The sequence below is a fragment of the Salarias fasciatus genome, chromosome 12, assembly GCF_902148845.1.
Source record: "Salarias fasciatus chromosome 12, fSalaFa1.1, whole genome shotgun sequence".
In the NCBI taxonomy this organism is placed as follows: domain Eukaryota; kingdom Metazoa; phylum Chordata; class Actinopteri; order Blenniiformes; family Blenniidae; genus Salarias; species Salarias fasciatus.
In genome coordinates this window covers 7,919,289-7,945,840 of record NC_043756.1, presented here as the reverse complement: position 1 = coordinate 7,945,840, position 26,552 = coordinate 7,919,289, and the positions used below count along the sequence as shown (strand labels likewise).

At 47.2% G+C, this 26,552-nt stretch overlaps 1 protein-coding gene across 1 annotated transcript; it reads left to right on the top strand.

Moving 5' to 3' along the window:
• The first annotated feature begins 809 nt into the window (after positions 1–809).
• Positions 810–26,358, top strand: igsf9b (immunoglobulin superfamily, member 9b). Its single transcript, XM_030104483.1, is given in 23 exon segments — positions 810–1,401; positions 6,704–6,799; positions 8,383–8,589; positions 15,580–15,726; positions 16,575–16,726; positions 16,932–17,049; positions 17,383–17,524; positions 17,973–18,118; positions 18,207–18,349; positions 18,456–18,596; positions 18,677–18,802; positions 18,897–19,047; positions 19,121–19,232; positions 19,310–19,485; positions 19,581–19,819; positions 19,990–20,074; positions 20,226–20,396; positions 20,514–20,550; positions 20,695–22,083; positions 22,085–24,049; positions 24,203–24,348; positions 24,681–24,877; positions 25,077–26,358. Coding segments are annotated over 21 exon segments (6,039 nt in total). The 5' UTR covers positions 810–1,401; positions 6,704–6,738; the 3' UTR covers positions 24,866–24,877; positions 25,077–26,358.
• Positions 26,359–26,552: the final 194 nt, after the last annotated feature.

Sequence of the window (26,552 nt, the reverse complement as noted above, 5' to 3'; positions counted from 1 at the left end):
GCCTGTGAAGTTAATTGTTGATCCTAAATTGCTCCTTGGTGTCAGAGCCGGCTGTAACATTATGCAATATAGGCAAATGTTAAGGGTGCTGTGGCCTCCAGGAGACGGAAAAAAAAAAAATCTTTTACATAATTTTATACATATAAAAAAACAGTGCTGCTATTTCTTGAAATGGAAAAACTCACATTGATGTAAATGCAAAGCATTGCTCAGTTAATATCAGGACAAATGATAATATGAAATAATTCTTTTTGAAGGTAGTTACTTTATATAGTCATTGCACAGTGTAAATGTAGCTTATGTATAGGGTTACTTTGTGCAAACTGTAGTTTTTTTAATTGTTTGATTTTGATTGTTGTGTTTATAATTCATTATTATCGTTATTATATATTCACATATTTACAGGATATTTATTTTGTGGTTAGATTCTTCATACTGTATTTCAGAGGTTTTTTGTGTATTTTGTTGGTAATTTGTTAAGCGTGAATAATTGATGACATGTTTTCTTATAAATCCAAGAAAATGGAAGCGTCAGCTCTGCTTACTGTGTGTCTGAGTGTGTGTGAGTGTGTGTGGATGTCTGCCTCTGTGTGTTTGGACTGGTTTGTCCAGGGTGGATCCCGGAAGATGGATGGATGGATATTTGTGCATCTCATTGCAGTGAGAGCTTTATTGTGATAGGTGGGTCAGGAAGTGTAGTGGGTGTGCTGTTTGTGACTTGATGTGTCTAGTAGTAAGAGGAGGAGGAGGAGGAGGAGGAGGAGGGACCATGGTAGTAGGAGGAGGGACGCCACGGGGAGAGTATCAACAGCGGGGTCACAACTAAGCGTGCAGTCTGCGCTCTTTCTGCGTGTTTCTTCATAAATGCGCACTGGATCGACTCCACAGTTATTTCTCTATATTTATAATCTCATCCATGAACTGTTAAAGGGACTTCCGGAAAGTTTACAGTAAGAAGATTGCGCACTAAAAAAAAAAAAAAAAGAAAAGAAGAAGAAGAAGAAGAAGAAGAAGAAATCCAAATCGTGGAAAGTTTAAATGGACTCTAAATGGTGTCGGCTGATTTAAAGTGAGCTGGATTAATGGGTGTTTCTGAAGCCAAAAAGAAGTTTTTAGGAGGTCCGCCATCCATGGATCTCCAGGATTAATCTCATTTTCTTTCGCTCCATCCACGTAAAGACTGAGAAGAAAACATGTGACCACCTGCGCTGTGATCAACACCTCCTTTTTTTTGTTTTTGAAGTCGTTTTTTGTTTCCATCCCTTCTATCCACGCTTTTTTTTTATATCCAGAAAGGAAAAAGAAATGGAGAGTTGAAACTGGAAGAGGAGTCTAAAAGAAGAGCATCCATGGATTGAAAGACTGGACTTTGAGCTCCAAGTGAAAAGTGCCTGAAGCAAGGTAAGGAGAGAGAAACCTCCTCCACAGGACGCTCTACTTCAGTCTGGTAGAACATATTCATAATAATATTATTATCACTTGCCAAAATCCATTTGGACACACCGCTGTGATTTTCTTTTGTGTCCTGTTTTCTGATTTTATTAATAATTCAGGACCCCATAATTTAATCTGTGGCGTTAGAGTAGTTTCTTTGTGAAGCACGTAAATAATAGCAGCTTCCTCTTTTTTTTTTCTTTGCATCATGTGTTTTTGTTGTGGTGTCACATGCGCCACATGACTGTGTTTTTTGTTTTCATTAAAATGTAATGTAAAAAAAAAAAAAAACACCCTGAATCAGTAAAGTCCCCCTAGATTAAAGTAGTTGTAAAAAATAGTGTATTCTGCCTGTTTTTTTTAGGATTCCCTCATCTGGGCTGGCATCATACTGCTGGTGTCAGACAAAAGATGCACCTGTTATGTTTTATAAGCCATCCGGGTGGTGACAGGGAGGGATGTGCATCATAATTCACTGTAGGGGGTGCATGAAGAAAAGGATCAGGGTTTGTTTGGTGTGAACCAGACAGTTCATCAATCTGCTGCTCTGCATGGTGCAATGTGCCGAAAGGAAAACAGCTCATTTTATTCTATTTTATTCTATTTGTGCAGAGCAGTGCAGCCGTCCCGTGTTTCTGCCTCATGTGTAGTTCTTCCTCTGCTGTCCCCTCTCCTTTGTTTTTGTTGTGCTTTTTAATGCTGATCCATGAGAAGGGGGGGTGCATAGAGCCCCACATCATGATGCCTGTAATCCCCTGTGTTGGAGAGACCCTCCACCTCACCGCTTTCATCACTGTAAACATGCCTGTCTGACCCTCTTTCCCCCCCCCACTTTCATTTGACATCCTTAAAATATCATGAAACATGGAGGGAAAGATGATTTTCTTTTCATAGTGAATATTTTCAAGAAAAAAAAAACATAACGAGTGTTTTTCAAAATTGTTTTTGCAGTATTCAAGTCTGAAAGCACTTCTGCATTTTTCTCAGAATATCTTTGAAGTTGATATTGAGCAGTGACGCCCAGACTTCACAAAGTGACAGATACCAGGGGTTATATTACACAGTGGTATCCCTTGTTACTTGATACTTAAAAGGCCTTTACGTTTCGCTGGCGTCTGCTGCGTTATTGCAAAAGCTCCGTGGTAAGATGTCCTCTGACTGCAGACTGACGTGCTGGGGGAAATTGATGGCGCTGCAACACAAATTATTAATGAGCTGAAAGTGGTTTCTCCAAATTGCTGTGTCAGTTTTAGTGCTTAGATATTGAATGTACCAGCAGAGCTCTTTGGGTACTAAATAAAGATCTACATGTAAATTAAGAGATGTGGTTGAGAATAGCTTATTGCCATTCCATCCATTGTATGTTTTGAAATGATTGCACGAGCCATTTGCGTCTCGGTTGCTTCATTGAGGATGATATCAGTAAAAGCTGACTGTCTGTTCAGCTCAGGTCCTCTGGGCCTTATTTTCAAATAAATCCGGAGCCATTCTTCCACGGCGGACTCGTGAGTTCGCGACCTTGTCTCGAAAGTAGCTTTATGGGCCTGACCTGCCCCTCAGAGCCGGGGCCACGGAAGGACAGACACCCGGCACTTAGATGAACAATGTTAGCAGCTTTGTTTTCATTAGACACTTGTAATTCCCCTCTCCCCTGGGACGTCTGAGTTATATGAGAGTGGATCGTACTGAGAAAAGGGACATTTAATCAGTCCACTCATGCGTGAGGCACATAGGTGATTTATTTGTGTAATTTGTGTCCGATTTTAATGGCTGAAAATGTGTGCCGTCAAGGTAGCCCATTCAGAGAGCGTGTGAGTATTCTAAAAGCACTCAGCCTTTACTCACAGTCAATATATTCATACCCGGTAGTTGTGTGTGTTAGCTTGCCAACAATCACTGTGTTAATCCATATCCAGTAGGTTTTCCCCACCAGACGAGGACTCCGCCGTTGTCGCGTGCCCAGTGCGTGCCCGCCTCATTTCCTTTAGTGAAAGTTAATGTCAATAGAGTCCCTAAACTAGGTTGCTGTGCCACAAACAAAATCCATGAATTGACTGCTGAGCTGCGCAGACTGGTCCAACCAGTCAAAGGCTGGATTGATGGTTTTCAGCTCATTCCAGTGTCAATAACAGTGTTTCTCGCTTCCTCTCTGCACAGATATGCTACCTCTTCTGTCGTGGGTTTGTGTGCGTTTTTTTTTTTTAATCTCGTGTGAGAGTTTTCTGTGCACCTGTCAAAGATTTTGGCCCACAGACACTTGGAGTTCCTGCTTCAGGCTGGTTTGTGCAGAGGCTACAGCCTCTTGGGATTAACAGGGATTACTAAGAGAGTAATGCTACTGCTTATCAGGCCTGTATCTGTCGCCAGCATCACTGATGGATCTGCTCAGGTCCTGAAGGGTAACACTCACACACACTGAGTCAAAAGTTCACTTTTTGTGTGAGTTTTAAAACGGGCCACAATAAACCACTGCTTTTCTCTCGGCGGCTGTTGTCCAGTGTTACTGCTTGTTAACTTATGTATTATTCAGGTATGGCTGAATAATGTAATGCTGTGATACAGAGATGCATATGGAGGCTTCAGGCTGACCAGCTGTTTCAGCTGACAGGGAGAAATCAGCTTTTCAGACACATTTGATTAAAAAAAAGAAAACATTAAGAAACCGCTGATGTTACTGGACCATGTGTTCATTCTTTTGGAAACTCATTTGTTGCCGGTCAAATATGTATTTAGGCGTTCTAAGAGTATTTGATTTTGTGTTGCATAGATTGCTGTAATCACACTCGTCTCTAAAGCTAATGCAACTCTTCAAAGATTTCTTATCCAGAGTGTGCAAATTAATCATGTTGGAAGGACTTTTTTGGGTTATTTGCTGCGTTTATTGTATTGTGTGAAAACACAAGCTCCTCGCTTTCACCAAGTGATTCATTCCTGTCGCTCCCACCAGCACAAAGTGACGAATCCCTGATTTGATTTCAGCGGCAATTCATCACATCGCCGCGCCGCTGAACGACAGAGTGTCCTTGATTTGTCTCACCAATTTGATCTCTAATTCAATTACACTATTAACACTCGAAGCAGCAGGGCGGGATTAGACTGGGTGTTACAAATGTACTGTCCAGAAGGCTAAGTCATGACTAGATCCAAAGCAATTTGTGTCACTGGAATCCAGTGAAATGCTCGACTGATAGATCCATTCATATGAGTGTTATGGAGTGAGCTGCCTTGTGCTGAAATAAGATTTTCATGTTTTAATCCAGTTTTCCAGTCCATCCTTCACCTCTGCAAACTCAAAAAGTCCTTTTCTTCTCAGTCATATTCAGTTCACCTTGCTTGTGAAGTGGCAATTTTTCAGCGTTGAGACCGTTTAGCTTTGAAAATGGCCTGTTCACCTTCCCTCAGATACCCTTGTGAGTAGATTAGTGTGCAGAAGTAAGCCCCCCTGACCTCTCAAGCACATGAGTAGATATGGTGCACGTCCTCAATTTTGGAAAGAAGCTTCTCTGCTCACCCCCCCCCCCCCCCCCCCCCCCCCCTTTAAGTTAATTATGATATGTCAGTCACAGTCGCATCGAGTGTTTGTTGCAGTCAGATAAATAAAGCAGAAGATGCTGGTAAATGTTGTTACAGATTAAGTGTTCTAAAATGAGCGCTCCATCTGAGTGCCTCTGCGTGCACATGCCAATTATGAAGGCCTAGCTGTGCTCGACTGCCTGAGGAAATAACCTGCTTGTCCTTTCCTGCACCTGCAGACAAAAAAAACCCCTCCTCCGGGCTTTCTCTGTCTGTGTCCAGGAGACGCTCATATCTGTATGGGGAGAGGCACGGCGGGGCAGACGGGAGCAGGTCGGGAGATTTGCGCTGTCCTCAGGCTGTCAGGAGTGACTTACTGTTGAGTTATGAGCTGAAGTCATGGATATGATACAGGACTGGCTCGTCACGTTCGGGCTGTTGAAATGACTGTGAAGATGGCGGGCGAGGTGATGCAGTGATCTGCAGTCTTCTCCATCATTTCTTTGACTGCTGGAGGTGACAGACAAATGATTGGACTGAACAGACTCCTTCCTTCCCCTCTGAATCCATTGTTACAGTTAATAGAGTGTTGCTTATTCCAGCGTCTCTACTGAGTGAACATTATTTGCACAACAGGAACGGCCCCTCACCCTGTTGGCAAACACTGTACTGAAATGAGTCTGCCCCGCCACCCACCATCTTTTTCATTAGCTTTTATTGTAAAACCAATGTGTTTTTGTCCCACTTCTCTTTAGAGGCTGTTTAACCTTGCTCTCTTCTTCTGTGCCTGTTACGGCGCAACGCAAAATTCCAGACAGTGCTTCTCTATTCCGGCCAACACAGACAGTACCTGTCGAGTCAACTGTGAGGAGACAGATTCATCTTTCTGCTGAGGTTTCGCTAAGAGAATAAACAGTTTGTGAAGACATTTGTCTTTCACTTCAGGAGGACGTCATGCACTACGTGAGAAACTCTTATCAAACACCGATCTGCTCTCTGAGAACAGCCGCCGTCCCGTATTCCACCAGAATTGAATGGGAGTGACTTCAGGAAAGGGTGTGAGGGCTTTCTTTATGTTTGAAGGGCACGCGACTTAAAGTTGTGCCTCCGATTCAATTTGAGGTGGAGGGCCTCACGAGTTCCTGCAGCTGTTGGTGTCACTCGGGCGCCGGTCTCCTGAAAACGAGCGGGTTTGTGTTGGTGCCTGTGTTGGTAGAACAATAACATCTGGAGTTGGGAGACACACCTTCCAGTGTCGCTCATGCCGGCTGTCAATCGCCGTTAGCCTATTTAACATGATGGAGAGACCTTATGGATGAGCTGGACCAATCACAAGCATCAGGATAATCTGTATGTTCTCTTAGAGCCTAGTAGAGGTCTTCACTGTGGCCCCACACACACACACACACACACACACACATACAAACACTTCCACAGGGTGCATACTTTAAAACAGTCTCACACCCCACGGTCTCTTCGCAGCACTTGTTGGAGTACCTTATTTCACTTAATCCAGCGACAGCTCAGACATGCAATTTTCCGAGGGATTATGCGTTTTCAAAGAATACAGTTATTTATTAACCCAAGAAGCATCTGGAATGTGGTGTAGTTGTTGGATAATGAGTTGATGTTAACTCGAGGGATTACATTTGTCTGAGGGGGGATGTGAGGGATGTCCCAGTGCAGCGGCGAGTCTGTGTGTGGCACAGCATCACTCTGCCGGGGAGTAAACGGGATGTGTGCGCTTGGTTTTCAGGTTGGGAGATGTGTGAAGGAGTGTGACGGACGGCCATGGGACTGGGGACACGGTGGCTTCAGGCTGTCACCGCTGTTGTAGCCATCTGTCTGCTAAGTAAGTATGCTAATACAAATATGGATCCATTGCATATTTTAAGACTGTATTTTAGCTTCTTGCAAATGGTTCAGACATTTCTCAGCGTTTCTCTGCAAATTAAACATAATAGTGAAGTGACTTTATGGCAAATTTATTGAATGCATTAGTAAAAAGAGCTCAGAATTGAATCACTGAGTTGCAAATGAAACCGAAACCAACAAATTAAAAGTGTAAAAGAGACATCATCATATCACACTGCCTTAAAACTAGTCAAACTGTTGGCAAATGGAGCTCATTCAGTGAAAATTAGCGACAAAGTCATCTCTTTTCTCATTATCACGATTAAAGAGTCACAGTTTCATTGTATGCTTTTTGTTTCTGAAAGTTGACATCATTTTTACATTACATTGTGTCGTGTGTGAATATTCATATGAAAGTAAACGTTATTTTCAAACAATTGATCTATTTGTGGAAAAAAATTGTTTGAAAATGATCCTTCAAAAAGAGCAGAGGTCGCATTGAAAAGTGAGATAATCCACCCTGTATAACTTTTTGTGGTGTTTTTGGATTCTTTGAGCTAAATTGATATTTGCTTAGCATTTGTTTCTTTATTTTTTTCAGTAAATGTTTATATTTTCACCAGCATTGCCAAGAATTATCATACGTTGTGGTAAATCTGAGCAGAGCAGACATATGCCGTTCGGCTGCCTACAAACAGTCTACAGGACTCCATGATGAATTTGGCACAGATCCTCTTGCCTCACACAGGAGAGAGTGAAGAGGCGGGGTTGAAGCGCAGACGTGAGTGGACGCGGGAGAATGGGGCCAAAATCCAACTTAAATAATATTCTCTGGGTGTGGATTTAGATCAATCCTGGATTTATGCAACCCCCAACCCCAGGCACGCTTCAGTGTGTGCGTGTGCGTGTGTGTGTTTGTGAGGGGGGGGTGGTGGTGGTGGGATTGATTGTGCTGGTCCGCAGACCATGTGTGTACCCCAGGGGGTGGAGGGAGGGAGGTCGGGCTGGAGCGAGCACAGAGGGTCCTGCTGTCCTGCATCAGAGTATCACCACCATCACCACCACTCCCCCCCCACCCCCCCCCACCCCCTCCACCCCCAACCGTCTGAGATTAAAGTAATCACAAGGCCAGATGAGTAGCAGAGCAAACACTGGCACCCAATTGCGCACACACCCACGTGAGCACATGGCTGTGACGGTAAGAAAGGAGCAACTGCTCCAGGTGTCACTAATGGGATTGCGGTGTGTTTGCAGGATTTGCATCTATACGAGCCGGTTGCCAAATGGCACAAGACCGTTTTACATGTCCTCCGATGGCCCAGCTCTTTACAGCCTGCGACTCATATTCGCTTCTTAGTTCAGGATCTTTGTATGATATCCTGCAGTCTTCCCCTCTCACACCCTCTGCTTATCTCAAGTTTAGTAAACAATTTCCTCGGATATGTAACATTCCATAGACAGCTGTAGCTCTTTAAAGGCCTTATTAAAAGATAATTTGTCGTGTTTATTACCTTTTGGGTTATCAGGAATTGACCAAAGCAAACCCTTCGCTTTATCTGTGTCACGCTGATGTCTTTCCAGGTGTGTCTCGAGGCGCAGCGTCGTTGGTTCGGGCCAGAGTGGGGGGCGCCGCTGAGCTCAGCTGTAGTCTCAGTCCCACATCCAGAGAAGCCACCTCTCCAAACCTCTTTCCGTTGCACGTCGTGGAGTGGGTGCGTCTCGGCTACAACGTTCCCGTCCTGATCAAATTCGGGGTGTACGCCCCCCGTGTCCATCCGAACTATAAGGGTAAGAGTCATTCATTTGCTTTCAGTCATGCATTTCCTGCCAAAAACTGGACAGATACTTGATCCTAAATCAAGCAGATCTTGTTTCAACCTTAAAATGTCTTTTAAAATTATTTTTCAGGAGATAAAAGCAGATACTAAAGTTTGAGCTTGTATATGGACAGCCCTAACTGTCTACAACTCCTCTGGTCATGCTTGAGTACATTTTTGTGAGGGGAGCGGGACGCCTGTGTGGCAGGTATACTTTTCGTAGCTCTCCTGGCATGTGCACGCAAAGTTACTTAGAAGGAAGGTAAACTAGTATTTATGAAGATTCCAGGGAGGGGGCATTTAGAGGAAACAATACCCCGAATAGATAATCCATCCACAGTACAGTCCCTGTAATTACAGCTGCTGCTCAGTCTGTGTGATTTCTGTGCGCTGTTGTACTGCCGTGAAAAGGGGAAGGGCGAGAATGGATGTGTTTTAATGGAGGCAGTTAAAAGGGGGGGTGGGGTAGCCTAGCAAGAAGAAGGGGGATACCAGCAACGCTGCTCATAGGGGGATTAGAAGAGTAGGTGGGGGCCTGGTGGTCTGATGACAGTGTTTTATTAGTATGCTGAGGGGTGACCCAGTAAGGGGAGATTGTTGTTGTGCTGGAAGGAGGATGGATGAAGCATTGGGAATAATGGGAGTTTTCTTGCTGGAGACCTATAATCCCGTCATTGTCTACCGGAGGACAAAAGACAAAGAGGGGTATCACAACCTCCTTTCGCTTTTGCCAAAGCCAACAGCACCACTAAAGGACAACCAAAATCCCATACTGTCTCATCTGGGTCATTAAAATGTGCAGGGACCCTCTCCTCCAATCTCTCTGGGTCTGCAGCGTGACAGTACGGAGGAATTACTACCGAGATTGCTGCAGAAAGATGTTTTGCAAAAACTCCGGACTCTCACTGAAGGATTGCGCGGCCCACGCCATAAACAAGCTCCCCCTGCCACCACCAGCCAGTTGGGCTACATGTGTTTGGCGTGTTAACCCGGTTGTAGACGGTTAACCACGCCATTGTTTCGGAGCAGTCATCTGATGCATACGCTGCCATAATGATGTGAATAACACTGCGGCAGCGTCGCTGGAAACACAGCGCTGTTTTGGTTTTTCCCGGTGCTTTGCCATATCTCGTTCTTGTGCATACATGTCTGATGTGGGCTTTGCCCCCGTCTGTCTCAGATCCTCATATCTCCCTCCCAGTGGAAGCAGATGGCAGCATGTGAAGCGTGTCAGTGCTGTGGGGTCTGATGTATTCTGCCCTCAAATTAAAATGTAGTGGGATTTTAGGTTTAACCATAAGACAGTCGAGTTGCCAACCATTTCCTGATCTTTGTCTTGACTTGTGTAAGACCAGGATCAAAAGAAAAAAGGGTAATTGCCATTTCAAGGTTTAGAACGCAGAGGCAGGTAACAGAACACGAAAAGGAATTGTGAACATTCCAAGCTGTAGCATTGCTTTACAGCACAGTGAGCTTTGACCAGTGTATCTCAGCTAGACCTGAAAATGCTCTGCTGAATCTGTTCCTGCTGAAATATTGTCAGCTGCACTGCAGATCCCACACAGTGAAACACCGGTAGGTAAAAATAAACCATTAAATGCATTCGAGTCGAGTCAAGTCGAGTCTTGTGCCTGGCCGGCTGCTTTGCTTCATGCTTACTGACGCTATTAGCAATTTTTAGAAGCTGAGATGAAAGAATCAGAGCGAGTGATATCTGGGGTCTCCGCGTCAATCCATTAAACCGACTGTTTTTGATAGGATATCAGGTGTACTTGAGATTGTACCCTTCATTTGAGGAGTGTCACGATGACGGCGCAGCGTCCCTCAGTCGACCCCATTACCCAGCGGCCTCAGACACGGTCTCATGTCTGCTCCAAAGGAATCCGGAGGATATAGGTACCTCTCAGCCTCTCATCCTTCTTCCTCTCCGTTTCACACACAGCAAGCCCCCGAGGGCTGAACATTAGTGGACTCAGAACAAAGAGGAAACAGCCAGATAAACTCTTGACTGACACTCTATTATAGCCTGTCGGAGTTGTATTTGTTGAGACAATATGCTTGAGTATTGCGGTGTCAGGATGGTTTACTGTCGCGGGCCCAGATCAAATGTTTCCTGTGTGCTGAAGTGAATCAGTAGAGACTGTGAGCGGGAGACTTTGACCCGAGGTTAGGAGGACAATGGGCAAGCCCCCAGATCTCAGCAGGCCTCCATCACACTCGCAGTGTGACCACTGAACGCTGAAGAAGTTAAGTCTGCATTTGTTCCACACTTGCACAAGTCACGTACACATCTTTCTGCTTGGGAATATCAATGCACACACACACACACACACTCTGCTTATGTCCTCTTATATTAGTAAACTTCACAAAGTGAAACATAATTTCAAGTTAAATATTAAATACAATCATGTTTTTGCAGGCATCAGATCTACTGGCAGGTCTAGAAGTAGAAAATATCCCGGCTGATAGGGGAAACTGATCACTTCATTACCTCCAACCAGTTTTTCTGCTGCAACTAGACCAGAGCAGAGCAGCAAACAATGACACAGTGTAAGAAGAATAGGTGGCTGCAACTTGGGAATTTTATGTTTGCCAGTCTGACGCAGCCCCATTACCTCATGCCGTAGGTGTCCCACTGCATCGACTCATAAAATATCCTGTTCCACCGGAGAACTGGAGTCCAAGCACAGCCTTTGTGAGCCAGAGGAGCATAGTAGCTCAGATAACAGTTATTTTGTGTTTTCCGTTCAAGTGAAAAAAACCTCCTGTGACCCCACCGCACCAAAATCCAGATTTCGATTATTTTTTAAAGACTTTCATTTCAAAACTAATACTTTGCTTTGTGATCATGCACAAGAGCTCACGCCTGCAGCGAGCTGCTGCGGCGGGGAAATCCAGCACGTGAGCTGAGTGTGCTTGCTATTTCTGAGGGTTAACGGGGCTGGAACAGAGCGAGAGGGACAGAGTTAACTGTAATCTATCTCACGACAAAGAGCTATTCATAAGAGGGTTAAACTGATTAGGGGGACAGGAGGATTGAAGAGAGAAATTTGGGGGAATGGGAGGGGTGAGCTGTCAGGGGCAGGGGGCCGGTCCCAGACTTATGATTGTATTCAAATCAAAACACATCCCACAATGCACCACTGCCCGGCTCCCTTATACACATACGGATGGACAAAGAAAAGCAGTGCCGATGCTTCTCCAAACAGAATAATCTGTCTTCCTGCATCGTGACCCCTGCTATTGTAACGCATAAACTCGTACTAGCGGGAATACAATGTGCAAAAAATACATTTTGAATTTATTACTCTGAAGCCTTGAAGCACTGCTGTGGTCGCCACAAAACTGCAGTGCATGCAAAAACATGTCTGTGCATCTTCACTGTAGAACAGAGGTGGACTCGTGTGTGTCCAGACTGTTGTCAGAATTCCCTCAGCTTGGTTGCACTTCAGTGGTTTCACCTGAAAGGGGAAAAAAAAGGTGAAGAAGAGGAAAGAAATGGGAGATCAGATCAATGAGAGCAAACCAGTTGGCGGCCAGCGGCTCCGCTCTGAAAGATGAGTTGCTCCAAACCTGCCGCCCGCTGGGCGAGAACCCGACTCTCGCTGATATGGAGAAGGCGCTTCTTTAGAGGTTCAAGCGACGCTGCTGGATTAGCGTTTCCATTTTCTACCCTTGGCTGCACTGCAGCTCAACCTGTTGGAAACAAGGCCTCATTTTTACGATGGACTGGAGCTGTCATGCGATCTGCCTCTGGAGGGAAAACAGCGAGAAGCTCCAGGAGGAGGGTGGACACCAGAACGGAGCCGCAGCTATTGTTACAGCTTTTCTCTCTAATGATGTTTGTCTCTTGAGGAAGAGTCGTGGACATCGTTCGTATGCAGGACTAGGGGGAGTGATGAATGTGTCTGCGAGAGCGCAGAGGTCACAAAGGTCAATTTCTCATTGGTTGTCAGTGGATTATCGATGCACACAATTCAAGTAACCTCTCTGTAACCTCGCCTTCAGTTCGGCTCGGATTAAAACACAGGATGCATTTTAACTCGGATCGTTTTCTGTGAAGATTTTGTAGCTTTTTCTGATTTTTTTTTGCACGCATCAGGCCTTCAGACAGTAAAATAGACTTTTTATTATCAACATCCTCGGGCTGCAGCACCTGCCGCCTGAGTTCAGTTCTAGAACCCACAATGCAACATTCAGATTTAAATAAAGCAGCATTTGTCACACAGCCAGTGTTTTGTCTGCTTACGGGGTTAAAAAGGAAAGTCTACTCTCTTGTCCTCCTCTCATTAATTTCTCTCGCTCTCCCTTCCTCGCATGTCACACAAGTGACTTGTTTTTTTCTTTTTCATCTTGACATGTTTCCCTTCTCTCGTGATTTTTCAAACGTGTGACAGTAGAAACCCACCCCCCCCCCGCACCATCGACCCGCCTCTAGCCACGTCTGGCCACGCCGCGTTTCTACAGCAACTGAATTCAAATCTTGAGCGCACAGCCCGGGCTTTCCTTGGTCTCGTCTCTATGGTAACCCGGGAGAATGAGAAATGGGGGGCTGCCGTCTCTTTGTAGTGATGGACAAGAGGGAGGCTGCGGGAAAGGGTTAAGTGTTGGACAGGGAAGCCACGAATTCCCCTGCGAGTCTCAGGGGGGCAGGGCACTCGCCAGATTTTGAAAATCAACATGTATACACACACCCACGTGCTCCAGGGCCCACCAGATCGGTGCTCCTGTTTCCATCCCAGGGATTTCCACAGGCAGCATTTCAGAGCTGCAATTAGCCGGAGTGATCTTTAAGTATCCCATAACATTTCACCGCACGAGGATTAGCCGTGCACTAAAAGACTGATGCTGCACGTGAAAAGGTTTTTCCTCTCAGCCCGTGGGTTGGCAGTCCCACGTCTGATTTGAAAACGTTGCATCGGAAACAGGCCCTTCAGGGAGGGGCCCTCATGGAAAAATAAATGGAGGATGCCTAATTCTATCCTCATACCTGTTATCATCTGCCTGCACATTTCCCATCTCTGATCTTCGCTCGGTTGTTTGAGAGACACAGGACCCAAAATCAGAGGCTTCCATTTCACGGAGGCTCTCGGTGAGCACCGCCCATCAAATGCTTGTCTGCTGTCGTCGTTTCAGAGGTCAGTCAATCATTAAACTTAACTATAAAGCACAGCAACACCCCCGGTCAGGAATGCAGGGTTAATTGTTAGCCATTGTTGCCTGCCTTTACTCTGTGTGTGTTTCAGCCTGTCTTGGGCCCATATACACACATCCAAGTGAATTTCATAGCTTCCAGGTGTTGCTGCAGACTTTGTTGTTTGGGAGGAGACTGCTGTGAATAGTGAAGATATTGTGTTTCTTCTGATATTGTTGCTACATAGTTGCATGACATTCAGGTATTATGATGCATTGTATAAAATACACTGGCCTAGATAGATGCCTGTGCCCCCCCCCCCCCCCCCCAGGGAGGGAGTGAATCTTGTTAAATTATTATTTTGATTTCGGGCTGCACACTTATCATTATTACGTCAAAATTCACTATATTCATGTTGTGTTTCATGCACTGTGCTGCCGTTGTCAGCATATTTGGTCAATCAGACGGAGCCCTACTGCCCTAGATGGCTCTGACAACAGATCGTATTTCACTCAATTATTCCTACATTACATAATACTCGGTGGCAACGAGCCGGACAAACAGAAGTGAAATGCTGTTAGTGGGAACTGTAAACCTGCATATGATATGAAAAAGAAAAAAAAAAAAGATGTGGATGCATCTGATTAAAAATAGGCCAAGAGAGAGAAGATTTTAATTTACAAAAGTGTTTATTTATTCCAAAACTCAATACTGTTATTTCATCTAAAACTAATATAGCACAGCTCTATTTTTTTATGCTGCAGAGGAGTTTATACCAACTTTTTTCATTGAAGTTCCTCATGAATAGTAGATGGGAAGGACAGATTCTTGGAAGCTTCTCTCCACTTCCCTGTTTACTTTCAAACTGCTCTGGCAGGGCCTGGTATGAGCAACGTGTGTGTTTTCCCCCTGCATGCATCCTCCCGTCGTTTAAAGCCCCGAGAGTGAAGGGCAAAAAAAAAAAAGGAGTTCATTGAGAGGCCTGAATAAAAGGAAGGGGGTGCACCCTGAAAAACCAGGCTGCAGTCACCAGGCAACCGCCAGATCAAGTTTCAAAGCCTGACAAGGAGTTGTAAGAAGTACAGCGAGGACAAGAGGGCGCAGGGTACTGGGTGCGTGTGATGGGAAGATGTTTGTGTGTGCTTGTGCATGAATCCATCTGTGTTTGGGCAGTGTCCACACACACACACACACGCACACAAGTTCAAAATGTGCATCTGCCGTGCTTCACTTTGTTTCCCTCTTCCCATTGAGCACACTCATTTAAAACTGATGACTCATTCTGTTGCACACTGCAGAGGATTTTTTTTTATTTTCATGCTGAAAACTAGAAAATATCAAGAAGTTTTTTTTTTTTTTTTTTTCAGTTATTCAAGTATTCCTGGCATGCACGTCTTTGTTCTCCCCTCCTCCTACCAGAGCCTAAATGACAGGACGCTGTCTTCATCTGTCATCTCGCATATCATTATAATCTCCACTTGTGATTCATGTGTTTTCACTCTGGCACTGCTCCGCTCGCCTCTCATCAGGGCGCTGCGTATTTAGTCTACCACCTCGACTGTTCCCAGGCGCGCTCATTATGTGGCTTTGCCATTTGTTGCAAACGTTAGAGCTGGAATTGCCCTCCGCATTATGAGTGAATTCGTCTGTTCGCAAAAAGCCAATGACTTTGTGTCCTTTGTGACACTGGATGCCTGTGTCCTCTGCATGATAAGCCCTCTTCCTGCATGTGCTGACTCTGCCTGTCTGACTGTGCGAGTGCTGACCCTCTCTCTCTCTCTCTCTCTCTCTCTCTCTCTTTGCCCACTCTCACCCCTCCTGCTACAGGGCGTGTTTCTCTGACCCGGGGCGCCTCTCTGCTGGTAGAGCGACTCACCCTGGAGGACGAGGGTTGGTTCGAATGCCGCATCCTGCTCCTGGAAAGCAAAACGGACGACTTTCGCAACGGCACATGGACGTTCCTCTCCATCACAGGTGCAGCACTGCGGGGATCTGTTGGCTTGGGAGCTGCTCCTGTCGATGCCTGCCACTGGCACCATCCTTATTTAGACCGGCTCCTGCGTGGGGCCTGGCTCGCCCTTTAAGTGCTCGGCAAGCCGAACATCCTGGGAATTATTGTAGTTGTATAAAGAGTATCTGTATCACGTGTTGTGATCGTTTATTCTCCCTTCTGCACAGAATCTGTTGTGCTTGATCAATGGCTACATTTTATGTACCAAAATCTGTTTTTCAAAGTTCTTCTCACATGCAGTCGGTACCTTATAAACTACCGTATGACTGGTAGAAAGTGTTTAAAAGTGTGACCAACATGTCAGACTTCAACCACGCTCTGGCTTCCGGAGACGGAGAAATCATAAACAGACCAGTGTAACTCATTAGTGTTCAGCCCCGCTGTTCGCTCAGCCGCCGTCCCACCACAGACAGCAGGAACCCAACAGAATTAGCAGCAGACACCTGAACACATGGCTTCACCGGGATGTGGTACAGTGGATCTGTTTGGTCATTCTAAAGCAGGCAGTTTGCTCTTTGCGCCGCGTCAGGTTGCACCTTTACACAATAGTGTTGCACCATGCAGAAAGTGAGTGTCACTCGAATTATGTAAGAATCTGGTGGATTACGCCACAGAAGAGTGAACTCCAGGTGGTACCGCAGTCACAGCAAACCTCATGGAACTGAAGTTTCAGCCTCGTCGTGGATCAGCTACATCTTTCGACAGTCATGTCGAAGCTGTCCTTCAGCCGTTGTTCTTTTCGGATGAACTCTGAACGTGTTCTGTTTCTACCTGCAAGTGTTGATTCAGTTTGTGGCACCTTTGTTTCCAGCTCCACCTGTGTTTATAAAGACGCCACCAACCTTCGTGGAGGTTCTTCTGGGAGACTCGCTGACTCTCAGCTGCGGCGCCCATGGCAATCCTCGGCCAACTGTTGTCTGGCACAAAGACGACAGCCCCATCGAGAAGCATGAAAAAATAAAAGTGAGCAGGATTAACAGATGGCACTTTCAGCATTCAAATGTAATACTTCATAATTAGCATTTTCTGCAGGAATTGCGGCTTTGATGTTTCGCTGAAGCATGGCGGCCTTGTTGTCCCGTGCACGACCCCCTCATGACCCCCCTGAACCTCCCCCCCCCTTTGTGTCTTTGATCGTCTTGCTCTTTCACCTTCGCCCCCTTCTCAGGTGCTCAATGGGAGCCTGTCTCTGGGCTCCGTCACAAGAAATATTTCAGGAGTGTACAAATGTCACGTGTCCAACTCAGAGGGGAACCTCACCCACTCCACGCAGCTGCAGGTCAAAGGTCAGTGTCGGGTTGTCAAGCATTAGAAAGTGACAGAATCTTCTTTTTTTTTTTTCTTCGATAGTTCAGTCATGTTTTTCAAAGATCAGATAAAATAAATTAGCATCAAATTCCCGCGCAAAGTATTTCTAAACTCACTAAGATACACAAACAGGTGATACTAGACTCTCACATCTGTACTGTAGTTTATACTGCCACCTACTGGACAATCACTGCTTTGCTTTATTTTAGGACTTCTAACGCTCAGCTTAAATCTGCTGATTAATCCCAGCAGCCCGTCGTGTGATCATGTGTATAAACACTTCCTTTGTTTTCTTCCTCTTTGCCATGAAGGCCCTCCAATCATCATCATTTCCCCGGAGGACACCACTCTCAACATGTCCCAGGATGCAGTTCTGGAGTGTCAAGCTGATGCCTACCCTTCAAACCTCACATACGAGTGGCTGAAGCAAGGGCAGAATGTCTACCACATAGAGTGAGTTCAGACTTTCAGTCAGTGAATCATCAACATGTTTTCACAACTCACAGCAGAGTTGGAAAGAAAAAAGAAACCACCACGAGAAAAATAAAGGCTTGAGTAAAGACACCTGAAAAAAAATCTAATTAAGTAATTGAGCGTAACCTCTTATGAAGATCACTGTATAAAGGAATCAGTGAAGTCTTTTAGCTAAGCATACCGCTAATGCAATAAGTTCTAATTAGATTATTTATAAGACAATTCTATCGTGTGGTCATGAGCACGCTATGAGCCTGACACGGAGGAGGCAGATGTTGGAATTAGAATCACCGTCTCCATCTTAATCTTAGATGAACAGCCTTTATATTTAAACTCTGTTTTTGTTTTGTTTGTTATGAACATTTGAGTTATTCGCCCCGGCTGATTGTTGTTAAAATGCTCCATATTTTGTGTCTCTTGGCTTCAGGTCACTTAAGTCCCGAGTGAAGGTTTTGGTGGATGGCACGCTGCTTATCCCTAATCTCATCCCAGAAGATGCTGGCAACTACACCTGTGTCCCAACTAACGGCATCTTGACCCCGCCGTCTGCCTCTGCGCATCTGAAAGTGAAACGTTAGTCTGATTTTTGACTTTGGGCGAACCCTCTGTGCCAGGCTGGTGAAAGCTTCAACTGAAAAGTTCTCCCTCTCTCTCATCTCAGACCCCGCCCGTGTCGGCCGAATGCCTCGGGAAACCTATCTGCCTGCGGGCATGGAGGGGTTCATCGTCTGCCCTGTGCAGGCCGACCCCCCTGTGCTGTACGTCAACTGGACCAAAGACGGCAACGACCTCAACCTCGACAACGTGAGTTATTTCATAGGGGAATGAAAAAAAATTGGCACGATGTAGGAATTTTCACACATTATTTTTCTCCTTTTTTTTTTTTTTTTCTTTTTTCCCATATGCTCAGTTCCCAGGTTGGATGGTGAACTCCGAGGGCTCGGTCTTTATAGCAACAGCCAACGACAATGCCGTGGGCATGTACACCTGTACACCGTACAACAGCTACGGCACCATGGGTCAGTCTGAACCCACTAAAGTCATTTTACAGGTAAAACTGAAATATTATCGACTCTGCACTAAAAGAAATGTGTGGAATGGCGTGTGACGAAGCTGTTCTCCCTCCTCCAGGACCCCCCGATATTTAAAGTGCCTCCTCGGCCTGAGTATCTGCAGGAGGTGGGCCGTGTGCTGGTTATTCCCTGCGAAGCCACTGGAGACCCTGCTCCAAACGTAACCTGGAGCAAGGTAGAGAAGGTCTTCCTCTCCCAGAGATTGGTGCGATTTTAATTTGATAGTTTTCATTATTATTATTTTTGCTTTAATTTCTGCTTCTGGTCTTGCTTGGTAGATCGGTCCCACCCCTCGCTCTCCGTATACGGTGCTGGAGAACGGCTCCCTCCTGCTCCAGCCCCTCAGCAAGGACCACCACGGCGGCTGGGAGTGCCTGGCCACCAACCGCGTAGCGACTGTCAGCGCCGGCACCGTGGTCACGGTGCTGGGTGAGGAAGCCAGACTCTTTCCTGCAAAACGTGAGGTTTACGGTTCAGACTTACAGATGCTTCTCCTCCTCAGGCACCAGCCCTCATGTCGTGTCGACGGTGTTTGTCACGACAGAGATGAACCAGGCCAACGTGTCCTGGGTGCCTGGTTTTGACGGTGGATTCACCCAAAAGTTCACAGTGTGGTCAGTGGAGCTCCTAACAGTCGATCATGGCAGCGACAAGCGATCTTGACCTTGTTGTGCTCTTATTTGTTTTCCAGGGTCAAACAAGCGTCCCGAGGGAAACATGAGTGGGCGTCTCTGCCTGTTCCTACGTCCAAAAACTACCTGTTGGTGACCGGATTGCTTGCTGGCACCGCCTACCAGTTCAGTGTCCTACCTCAGAACAAACTCGGCTCTGGACCGTTCAGTGAAATTGTTTCTGTGCGAACACTAGGTTTGTGTATCCGCTGTTCCCCAAACTTTCTGTAATTTTTTTACTTTTTTTTTCTTCTATGTACTCACTGAGTTGTGGTATTTTTTTTAAATCAGCTGTGCCAACAGAAGAGCCTACAGCCGTCACCTCACTCCCACTCCTGGATCCCCCCGTCTTCCTGTCAGCCAACCGAACAGAGGAAGGCGTTCTCCTTCAGTGGTCGCCACCTGAGGCTCCGCAGGCCTCGCTGACGGGTTTTGTGCTGCAGGCCCGCCGGGATCAGGGCCAGTGGGTCATTCTCAGCAGCACCATCAGTGCCAATCAGAGCGAGCTACTCGTGCAAGGACTGCTGAGGGTAATGAGCCCGTTCAGTTTTTTTGCAAAATGCTGCACTGCGGACAGATCAATCAGCTTTTCTTGTCTGCACCTCAGATGAGATAGCTGACTCAACATGTCCTTGTGGTATTTTGTTAAAATGTAAAGTGCTATATTCGACAAAATTATCTTCGATCTGTGTTTTTTCAGGATTCCACGTATGATCTGAGGCTGATGTCTCGCAGCAACAAAGTGCTCAGTGAACCGAGTGAGTCTGTCAACGTATCCACTAAAGGTAAGTGGCTTTGTATTAATTAATTACAAACTGGGAGCGTAGGGCACAGTGGAGCAGTGGTTAACGCTGTTTAGCTCACAGCAGGAAGTTCAGACCTATTGGTTGAAGGCTCTTTGTGTGTGAAGCTTGCTTCCATCTGGTCTGATTGCAGGGATGGAGATGTATCCCGTACAGCCCGGCTTCCTGGAGGTCATCCCTGAGCCTCTGTTGGCGGGTGTGTTAGGAGGAGTGTGTTTTCTCTTCGTGGCCATCGTCCTGTCGTTGGTGACGGCGTGCTACATGAGCCAGAGGAGGCAGCGTCGGCGCAGGAAGAGAAGACAAGGTGAAACATTTTCACAGTGACGTGGATCTGATGCTGAGATTCGGCTGGTAAAAGTTGAAGACCAGAACTGAAGCTGAAATGTATTAATCAATCTGTACTTTTTTTTTATTTTTGTAGATCTCCCATCTGCTTTCCAGAAAAGCCCATCACAAGAGTAAGTGGGAATATTTGTTCAACCATGTTTTCTGTTAAATATTGATTACTTCCTCATGAAACTCTAAATCTATTACAAATAATTATGCCAATGAACAAATTGCGGAAACACTGTTGTGATTTTCCGTGTCTTTGTTTTTCACAGAGCTCGCTCGCCTCCTCGCAGTCCTGACAGCGTCCTGAAGCTGAAACTCTGTCCTCCGCTCCCCTTCTTTCCCAACTCCTCCTCTTCCCAGTCCGATCGATCCTCCTTTGACAAAGGCAGCCGCGGAGAATACCACGACCAGAGGAGGCAGCTCCTGTCCAACTCGTCTCCGCCTCCTCACTACACACTCTTTGAAAGTCACCTGGGCTCCCAGGCGCCCTCGCCAACTGCGCTGGAGTCCATTTCCAGAGGCCCAGACGGGCGCTTCATCGTCCAGCCAGTGCCGGAGGATCCCAGTCCCTCCAGTAAGAAGGACCAGAAGAGGGATGTCTTGCAGAGTAACGGCGTGGCGAGTGGCTCGGGGAGCAACAGGACGTCGTTCAGGGACTCGCCAAAGTCAAGCATTTTGAGCTCAGAGAAGGACGAGAGGAAGGAATCTCCTCTGACTGTGGATGTCCCCGAGCTGAGCCGGCCCCCCTCCTCCCCTGGAAGGGTTCGGGCGATGGCCAGGAACTTCTCCCGTCACGGGTGCTTCTATTCTGACGACGAGCAAGGCTCGGAGGCGCTTTTGGAAAGAGCCAGCTTTTATTCAGACAACAGCGAGAAGAAGCCCAGTGATTCGCTGAGGAGGTACCGCATGCCGGGACACGCTGAGGATCTCTTCCCCAGTTTGGGCAAAAGAACAAAGCTTCTCGATCGGGACAGAGACAGACTGCACCAGGCAGGCTACCAGCCTATGGACAGTCAGCTGACCAATGAAGACACGGTGGTCTCACAACTTGACTGTGAGCTCGAGAGAGACAGCATCAACAAATGTGCTCAATTGGCAAAAGAGCGGGAAGAGATGGAGAGGGAGTTAAAAAATTATACCGCTGAGCAAAGAAGTCGAGGTCGCCTGAGAAAGGATTGGCCTGATAAAACAGAAAGCCCTCAGGCGGACACGGAGGACGACCCTGTGTGGAAGCCGCAAGATGTTATCATCAGACAGAAAGGCAAGCCGTCGGGCCAGACCACCCGGGTTTCTGACTACAGGAGGGCGTGCTACTTCGGCAACACCAGCAGCCCGATGGACCGGCTCCCCGCGTCCCGCATTCAGTGGGACATAAGCCCCGTTACCTCCGTCACGAGTCTCATTCCCGTGCAGACCCCTCGAGAGGCCTCATCGCCCAGATCACAGCTTCTCCGAAGATGCAGAGAAACGACGGAGGACTCGCTCGTTGTCGACTCGTCGAGATCTCCAGTCACGCAGAACACGTCTCTCCCCATGCTCTCCCCCGACGTCACGCTCGAAAACCCGGCAGGCAGAGCACGGTCTCTGAGTCCTCAGAGTAATCCGGATATATGCTTGAAACCTCGGGAAAAAAACGCAGCAGGGAGATGCTGCTTCCAGGTCCAGACATTCATACGCTCATGCAGGAACTCAGCCCTGGGATTCATCCGCACCGAGTCCCTCATTCACCAGCGAGAGGCCTGAAAGTTCGGCTTCTGCACCTTATCCACTGACTGAAAGGGGTGTGGAGGTAGATCACACTGCCACGAGGGATCCTAGTCCCTCTAGTTACTCTACGTTACCCTATGAACATCACGAATCAGGGGCGAAGGTCAAAGACAGAGACGCTCAGGTCCACGGTGACCGACGGACTTCTGAATTTTACTCAGAGTTAGAGAGAGAAGGCGTCCGAGCACGCTCCAGGAAGAGCGACAGATGTCTTTTCTCCGATAGCCCGAGCCCCGTCACCACCTTAACTCTTGTTGAAGAAGTGGAGAGCGACCAGTCGCAGTTTTCTGTTCCCAGAATGTCCGAGTCTTTAAAGGCCAAGCCTGCCGCGCCATCTCCCAAAATGTCCCCTCTCCAGACAAGTGCAATTCTTGAGTACCTGAGCCTTCCAGGATTTATTGAAATGAGTGTGGACGAGCCTGTGGAAGAAGCTGAAGAGACGGACTCGGCTGTGCAAAGCTCAGAAGTGAAGCCAGACAAATCTGGAGTCGCTAAGCCCGATGTCGTTCCTAAAAACTGGGAGGTTCATGTTCAGGAAAACCGGGACCGGACTGCTTTGAACCAAGAGGAGGTTTGCTTTCAGGGAGCGAGTTCTGCAGGGAGCGCACAGGCCAGTGTTGATAGGAGTAGAAGCAGACGTTCTCCTCATGTTCAGACGAGAGTTAGATTCCCCGACGACACTCGATCATCCTCACCCGGTCCAGAAAAAACTAGCAAGCAGCTCTATGATGAGAAAACGCAAATCCGACTCGGGAGGAGCGCAGACAGGCCTGAATCCAGGCTGGGATCGAGGTCGGCTCACACGTTGTTCAGCGCAGCTAAAGGAATGGCGGACATAGTGTCAAAGCACTCGCAGAGTTTTTTAGGCGGCAGTGAGTTTTCGGAGCAGTCCCAAAGACAGCCTTCTCAGGGCAGCAGGACTAACAACATTGCGTCGCGGATATGTCAAGCCCCGGTGCCGTTCCTCAAGAAGTCCTTAAGCATCGGCCCTTGCAGGACTCTTTCGGGAATGGGACAGCCTCGTCCGTTTCTGAAGAAGTCCATCAGCTTAGGCCCGCAGAGGTGGGAGCACTTCGAGAGCCCGAGGCCGTACATTTCTGAGAGGTGTTACTGGGACGAGTTCCCGAGCCCCGACGTCAGGGTCAAGTCCTACAGTCTGGGCCGCATGCCTTCCTCCTTCCTCGCGCCGGGCCCCTCCTGGAGAGAGTACATCCCGATTCGGCGGCCCAGCATGGGGAGCTTAGAGAGGCCTCATCACGCACAGAGATCTCTAGCCAGTCCTCCCTACCTCGCCGCCTCTGTGTACCCCCCCAGACTCACCTCGGTCTCCCCAATGCTGGAACCCGCCGACCCTCGACGGCAAGCCGCGGTTTTCCCAGAGTCCTCCAGGTGGTCTCCTTCTTATCCCTCTTATCAGGAATCTCTGAGGTCAGTCCAACATAAATATGTCCCCATGCACCCCCGAATCCCCGCCCCCCAGTACCAGCAGTGGCCAGGATCCAGAGGAGACTGTATGAGACCCGTGGACCCCAGAAGAGGTCCGCCGAGGTCCTACCTGCCCCGGGGCATCAGCTGGCCCTCCCCTTACTACGCCCCCTTCCCCCCCAGAGACGGAGAGAGCTACAGGCAGCCAGAGAGGATGATGGTGAGGGGCGGGGAGACGGAGCTCAGGGAGGTCAGGGAGGTCAGGGAGGGCGGCAGGGCCAGCTATGCCAGCCAGAGCAGCGGCAGAGGAAGCGCCGGCCTCTTCCGACAGTCGCTGTCCGTCACCCCCACGCTGCTCAGCTCCCCAGAAACCACAGAGGAGAACGAGCGGCACAGAGCGGAGGTGGAGCTGCCTGAGAGGAGAGCGAAAAGGTGAAACCCCCCCCCTCAGCAGGACAACAACAAACACGCCGGAGGTTCCTCTGAGCGGAGGGATCCATGCTTCTGTTGCCAAAATAACATTGTTTTTTTCCTTCTCGTTTGTGTTCAGCGTTGTTTGACCTGTTCTCCTGTGTATCTCATTAGAAGGAACACATCAGTAGATGAGAGTTATGAGTGGGACTCTGCTGATGCCTGCGTGGACTCGGAGGTCCTGGAGGCCACGAGGTTTGGTCAGTCTCAAACACCGAGACACGATCAGGCTCATGGCCTCCAGGACCAGCTGCAGAAAGGTGAACATCTACTTTTACTCCATCCAGGCTTCTTTATTCTTTAACTCGATGTTGCATGTGTCGTAATACTGAGCGTAATGCTTGATTTGATGGTGCTGCATGTGTTCATCCTGTAGCCTTTGTGCTGTGAATTACAGTCTCCAAGGAAACGTTTCTGCAAACTGCAAATGCATCGTTAAAGCTCTGGAAATTTAACAGTCAGCATATTGGATGTTTGCAGAAACACTGTTTCCTGGCAGACTGGGCTGTGAAGTGAAAGATATAAGCTTGTCCCATGACGTGCCCATCCATCCATGCGTGTCCTGTCCCTGCCCCCCCCCATCCCTCCCCAGGCCCATCTCCCCCCGTCAACCCACCTCGCTGCCAGCTCACCCGCTCCCTAAGCGAGGCGCGTTTCAACGCTCTCCGCCTGGAGTACCAGGAGTACAGGCGGGCTCAGGAGTCCGTCTGTCCCCGTGAGCCCCGCCTGGCCCCCGGCCACGATTCAGACTCGGACTCCAGCTCAGCTCTGCTCTAGCAGCTGAACCCGGTCCGTCACTCGACCCGCCCTCTCGCCTCTTTCCTCCTTTTTTTCCATTTTTCCCGCCTCTCAAAGCTCGCCTGCCTGCTTCTCGCCTGCTTCTGTTGCAAACTGTGACTCGTGCATGCGAAACATTTGAACCTCAGCTGTTTTAGCTTTATCCTTTCGGGGTGGTTTTCTAATTTCCCCTCTGTTTTCCGCCTCACAGGTCGGTTAAAGAGTCAGCCCAAACAGCGGTTTCAGTGAAGCGACGGCGGCGCTGCGGTCCCGGACACCAGTCTGGTGCTTTCATACAAGAAAGAACTCGTTCTTTAACAGTTTGACCACTGCTGAGAGACGTGACGCTGCTGCTGCTCCTCCGCCGCCGACGTCTTCGTTTGTTTGAGAAGCTGAGAAGGTTTTATTTATTATTTTTCAGGAAGCTTGTGTTTTGGGGTTTGGGGAATCTCGACAATCAGGCAGACAGAAATGAGACGCTCAGAGGATTTAAAAAAGATGCGCTTTATAAAAGCAGCGGTATGCTGAATAGTGAGGGCTGTATTTAAAAAAAAAATGCCAGTTGAATTCAAGACTTGACCCTTTAGTGATAAAGGGACGCTTGTGACAATTATTACGGTTTTGCGCATAAGATAACATCTGTGTGCGTCTGTGATGCCAATCAAACTGTGCTTGAAGCATTTTCACCAAAATCCCCTCAACAAGACCTAAGAACAAGAGAAAAAAAATCAGAAATCTAAGAAATTCCGTCGTTCGCCCCCTTGGTGTGTCTGATTTAAACATCCTAAAACTGTGATTAGTCTATTTAAGCAAAGCATTTATTCACCTGCTGTTGGCCTGAAGTCTTAATTCTGTTTCATTCCTGCTATCTGACCCATTATCAGCCTCTCAGCCGAGGCTTTCTGTCGCTCCCAGTATTTGTTCAAAGTGTATAAATGTTCATATATAGTCTGACGTGACTGAATCCTGCTGTTGTATCGTTTATTCTTCATTTGTTCATCAGAAGACGGAAGGCGACTTTACTCCACCTCTGTGATTCAACACTGTAAAACTTGATGAGAAAAACAGGGAAAGACGATTCTGCCTTATTATTTGTCGCATTTTGTTCGTGTTGTGCTTGTTTGACAAAAGGGTCGACAAGAGGCGAACAGGAGGAACTGAAAGACGCCGAACTCCTCTGTTTTCGTGCTGACATGAGTTTTTCTGTGTATTTATTGAGGCGAGTTTCGATATGCAACAATGTTTACAACCACATCGCCGATGTGAAGGCAACACTGTGAATTTTTCCTCGACTTCTGATTCTGTGTTTGAATCGCAGGAAGTCTGTTGTTATGAATTTTGTGCCCATTAGCCTACTTGTTCATGTTGGTTTTCTACTGAATTACAAATGCAGCGCTTTGGGTTTTTTTGTGCGTCACCTGACAAACAGAGATCTAAAGAAAGTCTTTGTAGCTTCACTTTGCAAAGAGTCAACATTTGTATTATATTTACTTAAAAAAAAAACGATGAAAAATCCTCATGTGGAGTTAGTATGCATTTCTGATGATGGCTTTGGAAGCTTTGTACAAACTGGAAAAATTTTATATCTCGACACCTGGTTGTTTTTGTCATTTTTATATGTTTGTAATGAATAAATTGTTTTATTCTGAAAGCAAAAGACTGAAAGACTGATTGTTTCGGGGCTTAA